The sequence below is a fragment of the Mytilus californianus genome, unplaced genomic scaffold, assembly GCF_021869535.1.
Source record: "Mytilus californianus isolate M0D057914Y unplaced genomic scaffold, xbMytCali1.0.p SCAF_15, whole genome shotgun sequence".
NCBI classification, from domain to species: domain Eukaryota; kingdom Metazoa; phylum Mollusca; class Bivalvia; order Mytilida; family Mytilidae; genus Mytilus; species Mytilus californianus.
This window is the reverse complement of record NW_026262637.1, coordinates 31,406,691-31,429,592: the sequence shown is the minus strand read 5'-3', so window position 1 is coordinate 31,429,592 and position 22,902 is coordinate 31,406,691. Positions and strand designations below refer to the sequence as shown.

General features: G+C 31.7%; 1 protein-coding gene across 1 annotated transcript; it reads right to left on the bottom strand.

Annotated features, from left to right (window-relative positions):
• Positions 1-3,579: 3,579 nt before the first annotated feature.
• On the bottom strand, positions 3,580-21,974 carry LOC127726023 (leucine-rich repeat-containing protein 74A-like). Its single transcript, XM_052233319.1, has 12 exons — positions 21,721-21,974; positions 19,640-19,812; positions 18,400-18,507; positions 17,282-17,375; positions 14,815-14,864; positions 11,460-11,541; positions 10,893-10,978; positions 9,636-9,821; positions 6,313-6,451; positions 5,809-5,945; positions 4,729-4,808; positions 3,580-4,114 (listed from the first exon to the last, which is right to left on the bottom strand). Exons 1-12 carry the CDS (start codon positions 21,914-21,916, stop codon positions 3,694-3,696), a joined length of 1,752 nt encoding a protein of 583 aa, XP_052089279.1. The 5' UTR covers positions 21,917-21,974; the 3' UTR covers positions 3,580-3,693.
• Between the last annotated feature and the right edge of the window lie 928 nt (positions 21,975-22,902).

Sequence of the window (22,902 nt, the reverse complement as noted above, 5' to 3'; positions counted from 1 at the left end):
CTAATAGGCTTTCGTAAATCAGTAAACTAATGTTAAAGTTATAAAATGGACGTAACAATTTAAACTATCTACTAATTCTTAGTTCAATGTTATAATATTTTAGTTTAACTTTTGTTCGCAAATGTGGTGTAAATTAACAGATGGAAATAAAACTAGAGTTCAATCAATGCGCAGTTCAACTATATGATTTGGCCTTCAAAACTTTTCATTCGAGCGCAATTGGGAAGTCTTGTGTAGACAAATTATAAGCCTAGTATCTTTTATTGGTGATTGATTTAGTTTCAGTTAATGCTAAGAAAAGTGTAATATGGACTACTACACCTTTTCTTATAGCCATAAATATGAGAGGGAGTTAACAAACTGACAATATAAAACCATAATCGAAGAAAATAATACAACATCTTGTCCAAAAGAAAATGAAGAAACAGACAAACAGAATGAAAAATAAACTAATGTTTGTGCAAAACGAATTCAATAAGACGGAACACAGCTGCCCCGAAAGAGTCAACACTAGCAACTCTCGTAGCTACGCATATTTAAAAATTGTTGATCTAACCTTTCCATTAAGGCATCGCACAATAGCAGATATGTAACTGTGTCTTGTTTAACCATAGATAGTTCCATATTTTATACTTAAAATCTGTAACACTTATACATATCTGAATACTTAAGTTCGAAATATTATCCTTTTTCGGGATGAAGAATAGCAAGAACAAATTTACATAAGATATAGCACATACAATGGAAAACAATATATCACAAAATAAAGCACAAAAAACTAAGGGAAAAGCAACATGAGCATATAAAAAAATAAAGCTGTCAACTCAGAAGCTCCGTGGGTAAGCAGTTCCTTTGACGCAGTTAGCATACGTTGTGTTGCCAAATGGCAAGGTAAAAGTCCGATAAAATATCGCACGTCATTAACAATGAAAGAACAAGTTGTAGCTATGACTTTTGGTTCTATCTGGAACCGTGTTTTCATAACGGTGAATTAACTTTTGATGGCGTCTGTAACACTTTCAACTTTACCATTAATGACCTCTTGTTTAATAGCTTCCTTAAAATTAGCAATCCTTCAATAAAATGAATCAAGATAGTAAACTAAAGCCTTTCAATAGTGTACGAACTATGAAACATATACTTCTTATGCAGGAGCTGCTGGAATGTTGCTAGGGAGAAAGGGGAAAAATACAAAGCTCGAATATTCAAATCTTCTTTTTTGTCTGAGTCAAGTTCTAAGATGACCCGTATTGTAAACTTGTATATGCAAGTCAAAATATATGAATCAGAGCAAACTCTATTTGTTGTATCCTTTTCAGTTTGAAAGGATAGATGGCATGATCTATATATTATTCAGTGAGATAATTTCATCTTCATCGCGGAACGTGAAGTTGAAAGACATTGATAGTTTCTTCTTATTTTCTTAAGAAGCCAATGTATAAAGTTTATCTCAACAAGTCGGAAAGAAAATAACTCATCAAAGAAAGCAGGCTTATGATTGTGGTTCGCAAAACGCGTGCCTTGTCTACAAAAGACTCTCCAGTGAAGCTCGAATCAAAAAAGTTTAAAGGCCGAATAAAGTAGAAAAGGAGCCTAGCTGGTTTCCATATGAATGTCGACTGTAAAAGGCGAGTCCATCAATGTTTGAAATATGTTATCAACCAAAAAGAATAACCACCATGGAGGTGTCAATTTGAGATAACTTTTTGTTTAAATTATAGCGTTTGGTTATTTACAAAGTCTCTTTTTAAAAGTATATATATTTGTATATAAGATTGTCATTCTTTTATAATGAAACACAGTTGAAATTAATTCTTCCAATTTGGCTAAGTTTAGAATGAGAAATAGTTTACATGTAGGAAGGGTAAAGAAGTTATTTTTCATGGTGTTGCGCGGAAAAAGTGCTTATAGATTGTATGTACTTTAACACTTCTGAACCTTGTAGTATCCACATTTGATTGATATCGTTCCCAGAGAAAGAAGTTTTACAGTAACTCTTAAGCCCGCTTTTGATAGCTATATAACCCATTGTCAGTAATTTGGAAAGAGGTTCCATTAAAATTTGTTTAACTCAGCAACATTACGTCCTTTATAATCAATTATATTTGAAAAGCAGAAAATCAATCAAAACGGTGTCAGGTTGTTGATATCATTTTTGGGGGTAACATTGCCTGATTTAGAAAACTAATAAAACTTAGTGAAGAAATATCTAATTTCTTCATGTTGACTAAAACAAATGAATATAAATTATTGGTTACTGTACTGAAATGATAATTGGTTGCATACTCTTATTCTCCGCACTTTCATTGGTAGGATTCGGTGTTGGTCGGATTTGCAATGCAGTCATATATTTTAAATCTGCATATTGGACAGACACACAAGTTTCTACATACAACATGTATTCTGTTTATTCACACAACAGGACTGCATATATCACAATAACCCGACACCAAAAATGTAAATGGTAAATCAATTTTAATGAATTTTTAGATAAAACGTTATTCATTTGTTATTATATATCGATGACATATAAGCATTGTCCAAATAATTGTTCTTGAAGGACATAGAGTATAGAGGTGTCAGTGACATTTCAAGTAGAAATTGTGCCTTTTCTAACTGTGAACTTTTCATTTCTATGCAACAAAATTCCAGCAGCGCCTACATGCGGAGTATATATCTCCCAGTTGATACGATATTCCAGGGCTTATGTTTCCTATCATGATTTCCTTAGTAGAGGATTGCTACTTACAAGGAAGCTATTAAACCAATAGTTCCAAGTGGTGAAGTTGACATCATCCCTTCGTTAATTTTACGGACCCCATCACGAGTTGGTTGACCGTTATGGAATATCTGTTTCACAGATGACGACGGAAATGTTCCAATTGTCGTTACCATTATCCCGTTCTCTTTTCCTCGAATGTGAACTATCGAATTAGACTTATCACCGGGTTTGTACATGCATGAGCAATACAACGGATGCCGCATGTGGAGCAGGTTTTGCTTACCCTTCCGGAGCACCTGAGATCACCCACGATTTTTGTTGGGTTTTTGTGTTGTTGATTAAATTTCATTTCCAGTTAATTGCATAAGATCTTCTGTCACAAACTAACAAAACAAAAACGAAATTGGTATATCACATTTGAATCATTAGATTTGAATATTATTGAAATTCTTATTTAAATATTCTAAGGTGACAGCATTATATTTTTGTTCGTGCCGGTTATAATTTACTGATATCAATATGTCTTGTGATTGTCCTGACTTTCTTCGAAGAAATATAAAAGTGTAGACATTTTTAGTTTATGCCAGTCATAAATGTTTCGTTTAACAATACTTAACCCGTTAGTTTTTTTTTAAAGAAGTTCCAGCATTACATACTCGCATGACCATTTATAATACAAATGCACATCTGGTGTAGTAAAATTGGTACCGTTAATGTTGTTATAACACAAAGTATTGTATTTGAAGCTCATCACTGGGCGTGTGTAATGTGTAAAATTGTTTATACTTAATATTTACGAAACTTTTAAAATGAGATTTACAAAAAAGTGTTTATAAATCTTTTAATTAAACGATCTAAGTTTGTTCCTTTAAAAGCAGAACTGATGTACGTGCTAACTAACACCTATTTATTACGATAAAATGGATGTAACCACGTCCTTTTTAGTATCTATTTCAAGTAAATTTTCATCATCAAACTGCAACCTTGGACATCCAGCTCTTGACGACAGGTTGTTTCTTTATGTGTCGTTTCTTCTTTCGTTTTTTAGCTGGCTCTACTATTCCACCAAGTGGTGCACTGTAAGATATGCCATTTGCTTTTTTCCCTCGTCCAGATATTTGATCTTCCTTATTTGATAGTGAAATTTTACTAGCAGACGACAAAATACTGTGATAACTTGTAGAAGCTATTGATGGTAGTTTCTTAATCTGTGTTCCTCCTTGTTGTTTAGTCACTACAATAAGCTCTTCGTCATCAGTAGATACAACTTCTGTTGGTAGGTTTAGATCTAAAATTCGCTTATGTTGTTCTTTGATTTTTTTTACTTTTTGTCTTTCTTTGATTTTCAATCTTCTTTCACCATATATTTCTTCCTTTACAGCATCCACAAGCCTTCTGGCAAAAAGAATAAAAAATACCTATACAATTTGAAGTAAAATACTGACACATTTAGTTGATCTCTTCAACTATGATATAAGGATTCTATTGTCATGCCATTTTTATATTTGTCGAAATAATTTATCTATGTTTTTTTTCCCAATATGAATTTAAAAAAAACTAATCACATTTAAGATCTTGTATAGTAAACCAGTTTTACTTTGATAATTCTGTTATCATTCATTGAGGTCAAACGAAATTATATATATACATGCCTAATCCACTGAGCACGTTGATTTATGGCAATTTTCCAGTACATGTATATCTGTTGAATGGTTTTTTATTGCATATATTGACATGTCCGTTCTCCTATTCCTCAGTTTAAAGTATGTTTGGTTTTTCTATAGTAAAGCTATAACTCTAAATTTTAAAGAGAATCAAAGAAGACTTATTCTATAACATATTGGTCGATGAGCTGTCTTCTTAAAATTTTAACTTATTGCAAGAGGTTAATGTTCAACTCATGCCTTTGCAAAATATGTTTACAGTTTATTTATTCGGTACAATTAGAGTATGTCAAATATTAAGGAAACTTTAAACTAAAATCGCTGTAATGCTCTAATATATACTTGTAATTGATATTTCCATTCATAGCTATAGAATTTGCTAGTGCATCCATCTCAAACTTGAACAAATGTACACCACATTTCTAAAAAAAAAACATATACTTTATTGCATTTGGTAAAATAGAATTTTTTCATTTCAAAGAAGAAGAAGAAGAAGAAGAGAGGCAAAGGATACTAAAGGAACATTCAAACTCATAAGTCGAAAATAAACTGACAACGCCATGGCTAAAAAAGAAAAAGACAAACAGAAAAACAACAATAAACAAAACAACATAGAAAACCAAAAACTGAGCAACACGAACCCCACCAAAAACTTGGGGTGATCTCAGGTCCTCCGGAAGGGCAAGCAGATCCTGCTCCACATGTGGCACCCGTCGTGTTGCTCATAAAGAGTATTTTATATGGTCTGAATGACAAAAGGCTTGCAAAAACTTCTCATGAGTTAATCTTTGTTCACATAACCAGTTGTTTACGTTTTAACATTTACTATCTGATTAAAAACGTAAAACAAAATAATACATTAAATAAAATTATGTATCAAGCATTTGAAAAAGATGTAGTAATGAACGAAATCCTGCTTTGTAATACAGTTTGAAAGCTAGGTGTAAGTGGCATAATCGTTTGGTCACGTAAAAGCCTGCTAACCATTGAACAGTATCAGCGAGAAAATGCGTATTTATTCTATTGATAGGATATTGTGTATTTGAGTAAAAGGAAAATACTTTTATTGAATATTTCAACTCATTAAAGTTAGCAACTGTCAAATCAGTAATATCTTTAGTATTAAAAAAATGGAGTAGTTATATATCTTGAGCAAATACTAGAAAATTGAAGATGGATTTAAATGTCATATAAAAAAACAATTGTAGACTTTTGATATCAGTTGATACAATGATTAATCAACCCAATGGATATGACATTCAACCTCGGGCGTTGGCTTCTGTGAATATCATATCTCTGGGGTTGTTAAATCGGTGTATAAACCTCATCAAAAATTAATAATTGTATAATATTCGAAAACATATCAAGTTTACATTGTTTCTTTTCATTTGGAATTCAGGAAACCTTCATTATAAAATGTACCTTTAATCGCTGAATGAATTCGTCCTTTGTGATGTCAAATTGTACACTTTTATCAAATCCTCTTAGAAGCTCCACGGGTCGTATCCCTAAACGTTTCATATAAGCCAATAATCGTTGCATTGCTGTTGCTTGTAAAACTGTAAGAAATAATTTTTTCCAATATTTGGTGTACAATGCTTACAGCTGAACTTTGTGTTTTTTTTAAAACGTACATATCCACGACTCAAAAGTTCTGATTATTAATCTATAGCAGTTATACGTGTATTATTCATAAGATAGATATTTACTCAGATTTGTTAACAGAAAGTGAATTTGGTACAAAATTCTATCCATGAATTATTAATCATCTACTGCTTACACAATGTTTATACATGAAAGTTGTTTTAAAAATAAAGATTTTGTATTTGCCTAATATACATGATATATATATAAACAAGTCTAAATTGAATATATTTCAGAATCTTATGTTAGATTTTTTTCTCTTTTCAAATGTCAGTAACATACCAAATCTTTGTCCAAGGACGTCTGGTGTATGGACTACATCTCCATGTAAAAACTGAAAGGGTCGTTGTCTATTTATCACAAATGCAAGAAGAGTCGTTTCACTCAATACAGGAACATCCTGAATTGAATAACGATGCATCTTCAAACAATCTAATATCTAACTATATATAAAAATTCTAATTAGTTATTCCTGTATAAATTTAACCGGATCTGGTATGGCGTTTTACAGATGGATCAATATCCCTAATGCAGCTGACATTGATGTACTCGAATATTGCATCTTTAAACAAGTGACTGAGATTAACCATGTGCGCTGATTTGAAGAGAAGAGAACCGGACCATAGAATAAAGGTGTATAAACTGTTGGGTTATTTAATGTATGCAAAAAAACTGAATTTACAGAGAAATTTTTGTGTGAAAATAAGAATTGTTGCCTCAAGAAGCCGCATTACAAAAGGCTTTACGGGGTAAGCAAAATTACGGCAAAAATGAATCTCACTTTATCCCCGAAAATTTAACTACATAATCGAAAACGTCTCAGCTTTGAAACGATCCATCATACACATCTAAGTGTATGATATGGGTAATGGCATTAAAGAAAAGGCTACCATTACCGCCTTCATGAAATAAATTGCTCATACTGACCCATATATGTGATTGCAGGATGTTCTACTTGAGGAAAGTAAATTTAGTATCATTAGTATCAACCAAGAATGTTCAGTGAATCGTGAAATTGGGTTGAGTCAAAACCCTAATTTGGTATGTATTTTTAATAGTTAACATCACAATCAACATACAAGCATTAAGTTAAAGTGAATTCACGGTAAACTACCTTAACCAAAAACTTTAACTTGAAAATGTATTGATTTCACACTATCACATAAATATACCAGTTATTTGAATATGTGAAGTGTTGATAATTCAATCGGATTTATTAAAGTCTGAATCTATTCACTTGTAACCAAAAACTTGTTGCTTTAATTAAATCAAAATTGTGGGCTTCTTCCTTCTTTTCGGAACTTAACTGGAAATTAATGTTTATTGTTTTCATATCACACCCTTTTATCTTACTCACAACCTTAAAATTATCAAATTATCAACATCGAACACAAATAACTTTGCTGTCCAAAAAAAGAAGACAAAAAAAATGTACTCGATTATCGGTGGAAAACGTCTAATTGCGTCGTGATCGTGATTGAGACTCAATATCGTGCATACCGTCATTTTCAAGTTAAGTGTCATGAAATCAGAGTCAAAACAAGAATTTTGACATATGATTTTAAACATTTGCATCATAATGAACATGTTTACCAAGTTTCAAGTTGATGTGACCAGAAACCAAAAAACTTTAACCTAAAACCGGACGGATAAACAGACAAACGGACGGACGCACACACCAAAAAAACATAAAGCCCCTCTTCTTTCGTATAGGAGGGAGAGGAAAAACAATTTTCTCATGAACTATGTGATTGCTAAATCCAATTAAACTAAATTGTGTCCGTGATTACATATACCCGTTAAGTAGCCCACAAAATCACACGCCTCCGGCAAGCATTTACCATGAGACCACCGAATATGAATATGTATATGAGAGGGCACACTATGATACAATAAAACCAGTAAAGTTATCAGAAAGTCAGCATACATGTTCAACATCAGACAAGTGTATGTCATATTTCAAGTCTACTGAAGTTGCAAATATATTTAACAAAGACTACCATAATTCTAATAATGGAAAAATTACGTATTATTGTCAATCCGTTGGTTGAAGGACTTATTGAGACGTCAAGTAACTCTCAATTGGCGTATGATATTACCAATTCCCCTCTGCAAACATTATTCTTAAACAAGCTTGCAAGGTTTAAAAAATACAGAAGACCTTAAGACAACATAAGTTGTAACGGTCTTTGTCTCCCGACATTTCGTCACAAAACTGTACAAAAAGACAAGCTCTGAAAACGTAAAAGTTGCAGATCTATACAAAGTTTTAAATATAAAAATACCGAACTCCAAGGTAAATTCAAAAAGGGCAAGTCCATAAAAACTGACAAAATCAAACGTTATCAATCAACGGAACGAGTGAAAAACAACTGTCATATTTCTGACTTGGTACAGGTATTTTTCTAAGAAAATGGTGGGTTAAACCTGGATTTATAGCTGACGAAGAAGGATAAATGGATTGCGTTCAAAAATATACCCAAAAAATTTCGCTGTTACGTTTTTCAACTAGATAAAAACTTATTTTCCAGTTATAAATACTATGAGCAAGTATTGGGATGTAGAGTGAAATTTACCGTCAGATCCAGTGATTTCAAAGCGCTGGTTTTTGTTTCTGCTGCTTCGACAAGGTCCATGGCTCCTGTTGTGGTTAACGGATTGTTTCCTATCTAAAAAAAGATATGTTTACAATGAAGTAAAATGCAGTTTCTATTTTGTATACATATTGTTCTTGATACCTTTATCATTAAAGCCAATACCGACAGTAAATTGCTAACTTTCTCATTTATTAACCAAAAGGCCGAGATTGGGTAGGCATTTCCTCTCTTATGGTTACACCGTTGAATATTTTCTAATTGTTAAGATAAGAAATCTTAACGGAAATTACAACTTTCATGGTAGAGAAAACAAATTCAATTTAAACCCTGAAGATATGAAATTAATAAATACAAACGTGTAGCATCTTTAAACATTTGGACTTTAATTTTACAATCATTTATTCATACTATGTATACCATTCACACACACATCTTCGAATTGAATATCCAGACCCGCGGCATTTAGACGTCAGCCAATGTATATATATAATTTTCATGTCCAGAGGCAAATATGACTTACATATGCAGGATGGTAACATGTTATTATTCTATGAATATACCCAGCTTTGTACCAGAACGGCATATGAGGCGAATTTTAAACATGTTAGCTAAAAAAGTAATATTCAGCAGGAAGGCATTTGAACCTACTCAAACACATATTCTATCTCTGAGTCGACAAGTCTTTGCTCTTACTAAAAAATGTCGAAGGTTTATCAGATCAGCTGCATACATCAATTTTAAAGTCAGCGGTTGTATCCAGTCGAGCATCTTATCCAAGGACTCCCGCACTCGAGGCGAGTATTTTACTAAGAAACTATCGAGGCGTTTCAATGATTTCTGAGTCTTTATGTATCCAAAGGTTTACAGCAGGTGATCGGATGTCATAAATATGGCTGTAACATTGCCTGCTTGATTTTACGCATGTTTCAAACAGTAAGGTCATTAGTAAACTTATGATACGAAACTATAAACCAAGTTCATGTTAATAAAACTTCGTACATTTAAAACCTGTAATGTGGTGTTTTTTGAGAGTGCCCTACTAAGGATCTCAGCTGCTTTCCAGTTAATTCTATTGTTTGAAATGTCAATGGTCTGCAGAGTTCTGTTTCTTTTCAATGCTTCACACAGCGATAAAGTGCCTTCGTATCCTAGTCCATTCCAAGATAAATCAATTGATTTCAAGCATGTATTTACCTACAATGTAATTAAATGCAGGAGAAATTCTTTATAATTTCAATTACATTTTTTGTAGTTTATCAAATAAGAAACAAGGAAGTGTGGGATATACGTCAATGAGATAGGAACCCACAAACAAACAAAAAACAAAATGTCTTATATAAGCACAATCTACAACACAGAATATTAAAAATGAAAAATAAGTGCATGGTGTGACTACAGATTGCAATCTTCCGCTTACTGTTACAGTTTTAGATTGGAGTTTTGAAGTAACTATACTGTGTTAGAGGCATTATTACAGAATTGTGGAATTTTCGGACGCAAATGAATGTTTGATAATGACGGGTAGTGGAACAGGAAAACAGATATTTGCGATCACTAAAGCCCTATTGTCGCTAGCAACGCTGCCAACACATTATTTTATGATGCAATACTTGTACAAGGTTTTTAATAAACGTCGACTGCGATTGCGCAACGCAGCACAGTAAAGTTATAGCTTTTTAGAATGTAAGTTAAACGTCTTTGCAAACAATTTGTAAACAATGCATATACTTAACTTAACTCTCACCTTTAAATTCAATGTTACAAAAATTAATACTGCGCTTGTTTTACTTTTAACAAATCTACAGGGCAAATATATAGTTTTTTAAATTTCTACTGTCAATATTTTTGGCATAATTGACTTATACTGTACATTTCTACAATTATCTGAAATAATTTAACCGTTTAATCAAAAGTATGATTATCAGAATGAGGTTCAGGTGAAACACAGTACACATAATTCGTTCGAGTCAATGAATAAATTATCAACACAAGTACCAATATGGAAAAATCGGATTGCCCAGAATGAGGATAAAACTGGGAGTCGAGTGTGTAAACATTACCTGCTATGCACTTATCTTCTTACTGTAACCCTAGCTCTTGTCCGTTTATAAAGGTCACAATCGAAACAAGACGTAATTGGTATACAAAATCAATATAGAATATAATACATGTGTTCCCTTTCTCAGCTTTGAAATAATTAAAAAGCATGCTTCATTTATTGCTTTTCATTAGCTTTGGATACAGATGTTCAAAGAAAATGCTTACCATAATTCCTTTAAAAACTGCTACGGCACCTTTACCTCTTATCTCATTCCAGCTCAGATTAAGTTTTTCGAGCTTTTTATTCTCAGCTAGAAAAAACAAAAGATAAATCTACATCTTATTCAGCTTTTTCGTAAGATACTAACCAACACAACTGCCTCTTGTAAGAAGACATTTTCAAAATTATTGGTTTCTATGACCTATCCATATGTCTGAAATTTACCAACAAAATATTAGATAGTGGGACATCATTAGGATTCGTAAGTTTATAATTGGAAAGGAATATTTACTGAGTATGATTGCTATCAATTTATTTACCAATCCAACTTTATGAAATTTCATGTTTATTTTCTGATTATAAACCAATATATGTTAAACACGAAACGAACTATTTGGATGTATCTGGTAAATAGAGTATAAGACCGACTTTAGTTATATTCTCGTATAAAATTTTAATTTGCAACAATTACAGTAAACGATAATAATGATGAAAAATTATAAATAAACAGTGGCATACGTGGTTGATCCTCAACGCAATGTAGTGATCATAATGTTTATACAATGATTTACCTATTGCTGAACCTATAACGTTTCCACTTCTTGAACAAAATCCATTCTTACTTAAATCGATGTTACAGATTCTATCATTCTTCTGAAATTAATACAAGTAAATCGAGTTTTAACATCAACATTTTTTCCATTGACTGATTGAATATTGTTTGCTTGACGTCAAATGACAAATATTTTATGCATAATCAGGACGAGATCAAATAAACAATAAGTATTTGTTTTTTATTTTTTATTTTGTACATAAATTAGGCCATCAGTTTTCTCGTTTGAATTGTTTTACATTTGTCATTTCGGGGCCTTTTATAGCTAACTATGCAGTAATGGCTTTGCTCATTGGTGAAGACCTATGGTGACCTATAGTTGTTAATTTCTGTGTCATTTGATCTCTTGTGGAGAGTTGTCTCATTGGCAATCATACCACATCTTCTTATTTTTATAATAAGTAGAAAAAAGGATGGTACTGCAAAGTGTTAAGTGCCACTGGAAAATGAGGGTATGTTGGATAGGGGCGGAAAGGAGTAAGTTCGGTAAGGGCCATATTTGGCCCCGATTATAAAGTTCAATGTTACAAGATAAAAAATGTTTTAAGAAGTTAAATCACAAAAAATAAGCCTTTTGTTGAAAATTTACGTACCTGCAGTAAAGTTTCTTCTAGGAAGAAACTTGACATCGACTTGGTTGTAGTAAAAAGTTAAATCACAAAAATTTGTTTTCATCATGCATAAAGCTACCAAGTTAATGATGCCCTCGGGGAATAATCCACCAGCAGTAAAGTTTCTTCTTAAAGTTGACTTAAAGACATGTGCGAAAGTTAAATAGAACTATTTGTGTCAATGTTACATTCTAAACCGTTGATTTTTACATCCCAAATATGTCAAGATAAGAGATTTTGGCGAAATTTGACAAAATCGGCCGGATTTCAAATTTAGGACCAGAAAACAAAAACTGCAAGCGTCGACAAACTAAATATTTAAGTAAGACATGTATAATGTCTTTGCAAACATTGTTTTAAAAGATCTTTTTTGTCAAAGTATGCGCTCTATGTTTCCTGTCCAATAATCAATGGAAATTTACCCATTTTCATTGATTTTTTCGAGGAACATCAAAATGAGTACTATTTGTAACGTTATGAATAAAACGCAGGTACGTAAATTTTCAACAAAAGGCTTATTTCCTATCTAGTCACTGTATTAGCTATGATTCATTGTGATACTAGTCAACAAATCGTAATTTGAAATTTAAGCTAGAAAAGGGGCCATTTTAGGGAATGCTGGAAAAGTGGGTGTTCCGCGCTAAACCTAACATCAATCTTTTACACAGAACTAAATGCTGCGAAAATCTAAATGTTTAAATCTTCATTAGGTTAATATGGCTGTTTCGCCCGTAAAATGAAAAACTGAAACAACGTTTATCTTTAATCTAAAGTCATCATAAAGGTTTTTGGACAGGACAACTAGGTCAGTGTGGGTGTTCCGCGCTAAACCTATCAATCCTTTACGTAAAATTAAATGCTGAGAAAATCCATGAAATATTAGAATAAATGGTCAGTGTGGTTGTGCCGCGCTTTACCTATAGTTGGAATAAATGTACATGTTTACCGTTAGCTTTAATACCCAGTAGCTTCACATATATCTATATAACAGATAGATAATGGCTATGCATAATTAGATCGCTTAGGACATATAAGCTTATATGCATGATTTTATTGATTTTATATCGCCTAGTAGTGCTCATAGACAGATGTAGTAGCTCCAGCATGTAGCAGGCAGGAAGCTGAAAACTCGTTATTTATTACCTTTAAGTAACATTGTTTAGTGAATGTAAAGATTTTTTACTATAATGCATGCCCTGTAAATAATATTCAAAACTTTTTTTTTTTCAAATTTTATTAATAACTTTTAAACTGTGACCCATTTTTAATGTACAAAGAAGTTATTATTATTATCTTTGCAGGGATTTAACTGTACATAATGTTATTTTTAAATAGTTAGGTATTCACTTAATAATTTGTATAAGGATTAACCAACCTTAATTCAGTAAGGTTGGTGTACTCCAACTATTGGAGGAAGATATAGAGGAAAGAAGAAGAAGAAGAAAGGTGGCACCCTACCTTCCAGTGCATGGGATTAAATTATCTCATTTTTGAACCTTTCAGTGCATGGGATTATATTATCTCATTTTGACAGGACGTGGCTGCGTATTTATAATTCCCACACAGCTACAAACGGACACCCTACTAGCATGGGTTTTACTGTCGGAATGGAGATTCAAGGTTTTATTTATACACCCCAGTCAGCACTTGGGTTATTAAAATAATTGTTAATAATACCAATAATTGGTAAATAAATATTCGTTAAAAGAAAACTGAATGTTTAAAATAAAAACCTCTTTTTTTCATTTACAATATGAAAAGCCTCTTTAGAGGTGGTGAAATAACCTTTGCTTAGTCATGTACTGTCTCCCGATACCCACGCCCTTTTAGAGCAAATATCTGGTTGACTGAAGTTCGCGCTGCCGACATTGTAATTTTCTGTAGTTGAAATGGAAACCCATCAAAGGCTTAATATGATTTTTTTTAATTGCTGACTAAGTATATTTATTCTACGTATATTTTTTTCTTATCTATGATAGACGTCCCGTGATGTTTGAAATATTCTCTATAAAAAATTCATCTATTGGTCATTCTGCTTTTTTAATGAAAATGTATCCTTCTGTTCTTATTTCTAAAAGAAATACGTATGCCAATTTGAAAAAAAGTAGATTTTTGTTTGTGCCTGTTTGTTTTTATACTCTGTAAGCTTATGTAATTGTTGTGTTTTATGTTTTAGATATTCTAAAATTTTAATAACCATTTAATGCTTATCTAAACTCTTTTGGAAAAGGCCCATGCAAAGGAATAGAAACTACTTGTTTATACAATTTTTGCTTCATGAATAAGTGAATAAAATGCTTTAAAAAAATTGTCTAGTGCCTTTTAGAAAAATAATACATATATAAAGGAATAATACTTAATGGAAGTCCATATACTTGGCAATTAAGTAAAACATTCTTTCAATTATTATTATGGGAGAGTCGGTATGGCCTGTCAAACCTTCTAATACAACACAATGCACAGGTTATACGAAATGTAAACAGTGGTAGAGGTCCCTAGTATGTTTTTTTAGATTTTGGGAGTGTTTTTTTTTCTTCAGTTAAACTGATGAATAAAAGTATTGTTTTCACTAGTGCTGATTCTTATAAGTTTACGTTTTGCTTAAATGATTATCTGCATATATAATAGTATTGAATGTACATGAATGAACTAATTGATATTCAGAATTATTTAGCTGAGAGTTCCTATAATATATTCACTTACTGCAATTGCTCTTGATAAACTAAGAGCCGCCTCAAAGTCAAACTTATTTTCTACAAAATATCAAAAATGAAAATCAATATAATAATCATTGAATATAATCATTATACTCTACATAAGGCGATAATTCTAAACCTTGTTATACATGTAAAACAAATGTTTGATAATGTTATATATTACAGTAATACGGTTATGCACCCCGTCATTGTGTTGTTTGTATTATTTTTCATTTTTACTTGTGTGCTTTGTCCGTGTAACTTTTTATGTTTCTTTGATACATATGACGTGTCTCTGTACTTTAAACATCCCGCCATTGTGTTATTGTTCTATTGTAATTTTTGCATACTTTGAACGACAAAATTATTTTATATCTCTACCTGTGTGACGTTTACCAGTTTACATTCAAACACGCGATTCTACGCCAGAGTTCATGTTAAAATTACGATTCGGTCCCAGGGCTTAAAATCCCTCGATCCTTTATGGGTTGATTTGGCATACATAAATGAAATACAAAAATAAGTAAGCAATGAATGAGGTTGTTAAATGTGATACATGCTTTTTTGTGCTTCTTTGTTAAATATTTGTTTGTTTTTGTTGTGATTAAGATTGTGACACGGTGTTGACTGCTGAACCCATATTTTGACGTTTTTACCTATTATGTCTGTTCGTTTTATTCAAGCATCGTTGTCAATATAATGGAATTTGATGCGACTGTCATACAAGTGAGAGGTTTGGCGCTATAAAATCAGGTTCAATCAACCATTTTCTATATAAGAAAATGCCTGTACCAAGTCAGGAATATGACAGTTGTTGTCCATTCGTTTGATGTGTTTGTGCTTTTGATTTTGCCATTTGATTAGGGACTTTCCGTTTTGAATTTTCCTCGGAGTTCAGTATTTTTGTGATTTAACTTTTTACTTGTTAAAACCGTATTATAAAGAAAGAATGCAAGGTAGCTACTGATAAGAGGAGTCTTAAGGGCATACGATACAGTTACAGGGGAGGTAATGACGTTGCTAACGTAAAATGATATTTTTCGCGACGTCAAACTGTGACATATCTGGAAAAGATGTATTTTTCGACTGATTTTCATCATTCAAACTGATTTAACTTGAAAACGAGTTCATAGACCCCTCTGTTTTAAAATGACATTAGGTTTGATTACGTATGAAGATTATTTATACCAATTCTTATGAAAAAGTCACCGATGATTTTTTTTTTAAATAAGATAAATATACAGCAAAAAATGTCTTTTTTTTCTAAAATCACGAAACTTTGATAAAATTTATTATAACCAAAGATTTATTATACAAATTTAAAGAATACTTATTTAAAGAAGATTTTCCAAATGTTGTTACAAAAATTCGCTTGTGTTTTTCTTTTGAAACAAAAAGTTAGGTATGTCTATCCAAAGAATAGAAATGTCCAAAAAAATAGCTTGTATGCTTATTTTCGTAAAAAAATCACAGTGGGATCAAAACTGTATCGTATGCCACTAATGAGAATGTTTTTGGACGTCTTCAGTTGACCCCGCTATTTTGTGGACGTCATCTGTTGACCCGTTAGTGTAAAACAGATGACGACCACATTAATGTTTAGTTTGTCGTAATTTAAATTCTGTCCATTGTTTGGTTAGTGAAAAAGACTTATAACTTTTAACTTGCAACGAAAAACATGACAGGTACCACTAGTAAAGCAGAATATTTTCCAAGCACATGATTTATCTCCCGTTTAGGGGTATCAGTTGTTCTTTAGCTATCTTAGTAATGTGTCATGGACTGTTGTTTGATTTTTCTTTTGGCCAAGGTGTTGCTTTTTAAATGCTATTAACTTCATCTTTTTGTCTTTTTGTTTGTATGTGACTTGTTTTTCGACTTTATGGCTTTTTTAAATGATATTAAGTGCGGTTGACTTAAATGAATGAAAATAACACTTTATAAATTTCGTGTGTCCGAAGCCCGTTTCTTAATTTACCTTCATCAGGAACGCTCAATTATCTTGAAACAAATGATTAAGAAAAATATCAGACGATCAAAATTGCTCAGGTGTAACAGAGGTCAATTTTACGATAATATCACCTTTATCTGTAGTAGAAATATTGCTAACAATATTTTATCAAAATTTCTAAATTTCAAGTTTAGGAATTTTTATTCTTATCAAAAGTGGACATCAAGGTCAGAAGTAAGGGTTACCCTAATACTTTCAGAAATACACAATTTCACGAACATGCAATTCAACAATCTGAAGCAATCTGTGTAATACACCAAAACTTTGTGACAGGATAACAACGTCCCAATTTCCGAAAATTTAACCAATGATTGAACGTTATTCTAGTTTGTGCAACATAAAATGTAATTACTCATAGTCATTTAGCTTCTGATGCGGCTAATTCACTATCGGCATTAGCCAACACTAACAAATAAAAAAACAAAAGTTAAAAAATCATTTGTTGATGAATCGTTGTTCTTACCTGATAAATTGAGTTGTTGGAGAAATCGTGATTGCATTATAGCAATCGATAAATATTTTGCTGCAATAGGACCAAGTCCATTTTTTGAAATATTCTGAAAAAAATAACAACTGAAGTTCCATCGTTTTTGAAATTAAACTTGTTATATCACTTTATTCTAAAAATATAGAATGCATACATATTAGGGACAGGGTTGAGTGCGCACAAACATGTTAATCCCAACTAAATTCTGTATGTGTCTATCCCAAGTCAGGAGCCTGCAATTCAGTGGTTGTAGCTGGTTCATGTCTGCCATTTTTGCTGTCGTCTATTGTTTTAGGGTAAATCAGTTAGTTTTCTCGTTTGAATTATTTCACATTATGTCATGCTATGGCTAACTACTCGGTATGGGTTTCGCTCATTATTGAAGGGACAGTAACATGACACCTCACGTTAGAAAATCTATTGTTCTACCTCGCACTGTTCAAGAGCGAAGGTAAACCCGTGATGGGAGAAAAAGTTAAGAAACGTGGAAAGAAAGCAAATATATTCTGAAAGAAAATACTGCAAATAATTTAATAACTGTTATGACAAAGTTTAATCAACAAATACAAACGCATGGAAAATATAAAAAAACAACAAATAAATATTGCTCTATCATCGAAAAAAATCTTGTTATACACGTGCTCATCTTTCTGTGTTTATCAGTGTTTTGATCGTTATACTTCGGCCTCAAAATCCTAATGTTAATTAGCAGCCATGGATTTGATAAACCAACTCACCGCATGATTTTTTTTTATCGATAACACGTGAAGGATTCATAATAAATGATATTAACGTTCACATAGGACTTACTTTAGAATATGTGCATGAATTGGTTCAAAAATGTCTTGAACATTATAATCATCAGAACCTCGTTTCATATGACTTTAATGTCAAAATCAATTTGAAATTAAAGTAAGCGGTGCTATATCTTAATTTGTAATCAAAGACAACCAATGTAGCTTAATCTAGAAACAGGAGATGATAACATTAACATGGTCACAGCTGTCCGAATTCTGGATTTTATCAGTGAGGTGTCTGTTACAGTTTTTTTATTTGCTTTTATTTTGGTTATATTTTTTATATAAATAACTTACAAGTCTACAAATGGAAGAATTTTCCAATAACATTTCGGAAACATATTTGCATCCTTCCTCTTGAAGGTCAACTCCATCCAAGTTAAGTGTTTCTACCTTCAAGTTTTCCTAAAAAATTAGTTATTTGAACTTTATATCATATTTAACAAATCGCTACATACGAGATTGATTGACTTAATTAAATCCGAATGGGATTAAGAGTATTCGATAAATTGAATTCTGACAGAAAACTTAGTTGCGTTAATGATTATTCCACTGGTTTGGTTTGATGATTTTCCATATCCAATGTTTTTCCTAGCAAAATATATTATAAAACAAATGAAGATTGATTGATTGGTTATTGCTTTACGTCGCATCAACACAAAAAGGCTATTTCGCGGCGAGTAAAAACTGAAGAAAATAAAAACAAAACTAAAAACAGGAAAAACCATACAGACGATATTGAAATGGACGTGCAATGAAGAATATGTCTAAGAAATAATTATTGGTCCAGATGTGAATTTGAAGAAAAAATATGTATGTCAATGTTTATTTTTGCATAATCATTTGATTTACAATTATTTTATTACATACTATGATTGCATAAAAACCTTTTCAAGAGTTTGTGTAAAAAAATATGTGCACTTCTATTGTACTAACCTTGTCCATTTGAATTTGATTATGATTTATTACAATTTTGTCGTGTTTGTCATCCGTCAAGAAGTCATTGTTTCGTGTATGAGGCATCCATCCAGTGATAAGTTTTTCAATAATGGCATGGGTTGTTACCACTGAATCTTGGATGTCACACACCCACTAAAAGACGTATGCCATTATTTCAGTGCGCATGCACAAGACGTCTTAAAAAACTGTATTAATCATGCTTGAGTCAAAATTTTGAAAAGCGGTAATTATAAAATGTTGGAGAGCATTACATCCAGAAATGCCTTTACAGAAAATCAACCATCTAAGGTCAACTTTGTATTATGGAATTTTTATTTAGTGAAAGATATTCATTTATATCAAACCGATAAGGAACCACAATCATCACTGTTCGGATGATATAATCAGGGAATGATAGTTCACAAGCAGAGGTTATAACACGGTTGTATCTACGTTCTTCGCATTGCTCATTCTGGAATGAAATTTGACTTTATATTTGAATTGGAGACCAAGTCTTGGACTATATTAAAAAAAGGATACAATTTTCATTGAAAGCTTAGGATGAGTTGACACTAGGTGAAAATAAAATTTTACTTACAGTTAAAGCCAAACAAAGTGGTCTAATTGATGTTGGTCCTAATGATCGTGAAGATAAAGACATCATTGGTTTATCCAAGGTATCGATTATCTTCTGCTGCGGTGGATAATTTCCAAGATTGGAACAAGACGTTTTGTATATATGAATACAAGTTTCTGCATTTGTTTTCTGTTCTAAAATTATATATGCAATTGAAATTGATTTATTTAATATTAATTGTGTTAGGAATTTTCTCTCTTGAAGTAATGTTCGCATGTAAAAAGTAAAACAACAAAAATACCGAACTCCAAGGAAAATTCAAAACGGAAAGTCCCTTAACAATTGGCAAAATCAAAAGCTCAAACATATCAAACAAATGGAAAACAACTGTCATATTCCCTGACTTGGTACAGGCATTTCCTTATGTAGAAAATGGTGGATTAAACCTGGTTTTATAGCTAGCTAAACCTATTAGTTTCGTTTATTTTGTTTGAAGGTAATATGCGGAATATGTCAAATTTAAAGAAATACAATTTTCGAACAAAAATATCAATATGTTTATGTTTTCTATTCTCCTCAATTATTTTTTTCTTTCATTAAATCTATTTGTTCATTTTTGACATTCTGATATTCAATAAGGTTTTGAATTAAATAGTGTCTGAATATTATCAGAATAAAATGAAAGAAATCAAACTATTTTATCATACTTATAATTTTACAGTGTTTGGGAATTTTTAATTTCTCGGTTAGTTACTGTCAAATGACGATGAGACACATGCCACAAAAAGGCATTTAAACTTGCAGTCACAATATTCACATCCTTTTACCGGTTATTATTACGAATCAGTATTCCTGAATTTCAAACCAATTATTTTTGCTTTCATGTACAGCAGATATTTTTCTGTCGTTCCGATTGCCATTTCAACACAATGGATTTTGCAATCATGAACAACAGATTTTGATCTGTGTAACATGTTGTATCTGCAGTACCGGTAATAGGGTGTGATGTTATCTGCAGTACCGGTAATAGGATGTAAAGTATATGATAATGTTCTGGTGGATAGTTATCGCATTTGCAATCATACCAAATCTCCTTATTTTCATACGAACCATACATTCAAGCATTTCAAAAATTGAATTAGGAAACAAGAGCAGTGTTCTGTATAAATTTATTTTCCTATTCACTTTCACTAGTAAACCAATTTTGGTCTGTTAGGGTCATTTTGATCTGAACAGCTCTAAAAAGACTGAACAATAAATCATTTAGTCATTTTCAGTCTTACAGTGAATTTTTAAACTCATCCATTGAAGTAAATGCAGTACTGTTCAGACAATTCACTTGCAGTCAATTATTGTCGGTTCAGTTTATATTCATCTGTTATTCTGAGTTGATATTAAGACCGCATATTTCAACACAACTAATTTCACTTTTGATGTAGTCGTTTTTCAGAAAATTAGTTAATAAATGGTACTGCAATAATAGTTGCTTTTGACAGTTCAAACGTGAGATGAGTGTATAGTTATTTATGCCTTCTACTTTTGAAAAGAAAAACAGTGAACATTTAACATGACTAATTTGTTTATATTTCATAACATTTTGAGGCGAGCCAAATTGATTTTGTGAATATTACATGTAGGTCAATAGTGATCGCGATTTTTTAGGAACTAGTCGAAACCTTTAAAATAAAAAATGGGGAAACAATTAGAAAACACTAAAAGCATACAACCAGTAATTTTTGTCGTATTTAAGAAACAAGATCAATTGGGCATTCAAGTTTCAAAATTATAACTTTTATAAACAATTTTTATTGTGGTCCGTCTTTTTTTTCTGGCCAGGTTACTCTCTATTTCGTGTAATGCCTTTTTATTGTCCCTAGGTTGCTTCTGCCTATTTTACTATTTGAAGCATTTTTATTTATGTGTATAAGACTGTGTGGTTTTATTAAAAATTATAAATTGAATAACAGAATTTTCAACTGTCAGTCGATGAACATTAAATGGGCGACATAACAATACTTATATTTAAGAATGCCTGTTTCAATTGAATAATTTAAGACTATGTTAATTCCTTACAGACAGAGACTACTAATATTATATATTACCTTTTTCTGGAGGGATTATATCCAAATCTGTATCAAAGTCTGATGAAATTTCTTCTGGATATATGACTTTTTTACACTCCTCGTCTTTATCTTCAGAGTTTTGACTTGATGCCTCATCAGAAGTTTTATTGACATATACGTCCTCAATTTTAAAAGTTACCGTACTTATTTTGCCATTCATTTTCTTTTCATACATTCAAAATGTTGGCCGAAAGACAATTGTCTTGTTTTAACTTTTCCTTAGTAACAACCATTTGTCATGTTTTAGACTCATTTAATTTAGTTTTTATGCTTGTTTTGACATTATATTTTGTTCCATGACGATACACGTCAATTTTAATTAATATTTTACGGAAATATCATTCGGAATTCTGAAGCGTTATCTTTAAACTTTATCATGTGCATCATCCGAATTATTTATTCATAAATTCGATACCTCGTTATTCTTAGTTGTTTTATTGTTATTTATAATGACGTGACTTCTGGGAACTATAACTGTAACGGAAGGATTATTGTCTGACACTTTCTCTTACGATACATATTCAGTTCGATTATCATAAAAATTAGATGTGGGATGTGGTATGATTTCCAACGAGACGACTATCCATCAGAGTAAAAATGAAGTGGATTTAAGCAACTATATGTAACCGTCCGGTCTTTAATAATATGCATAATGTGATAGCGCTGAATTTGTGAAAAATGCGTATAATTTTTTTGAACGATTAAAAGAGTATTGTTCTTTATTTGGACATTGTAGACGTGTACTAGTGAACTGCTCTGTCATAAATTGTCTTTACTATATTGTTTAACTAATTAGTTTTTTATCAAAATTATTTGATTTGCAATATTTGTCCGTCAATGTAATTTTATTCTTTTTAAAACTGGATAAGAATCCTTTTAAAACGTTTTATAACATTTGTCCTGCACTCAACCCTTCTACTATATACAAATACAGGTTGACAGATAACATGAAGCGATTAACGTATAGTATATTTAAACCAAAGATTAGCTATACAAGAAATCATTGAAAGCTTGTTTTTTTAAATTACAACAATGCCTAGCATTATCAAATCATAAGTGTCTCAACTTTAATGCATCTTTATGATTAATATATGACAGTGAAATATGTGGAATGTTTTTAACCACTTCAGTTGCATGTAAGAAGAAGAATAATTACATTTT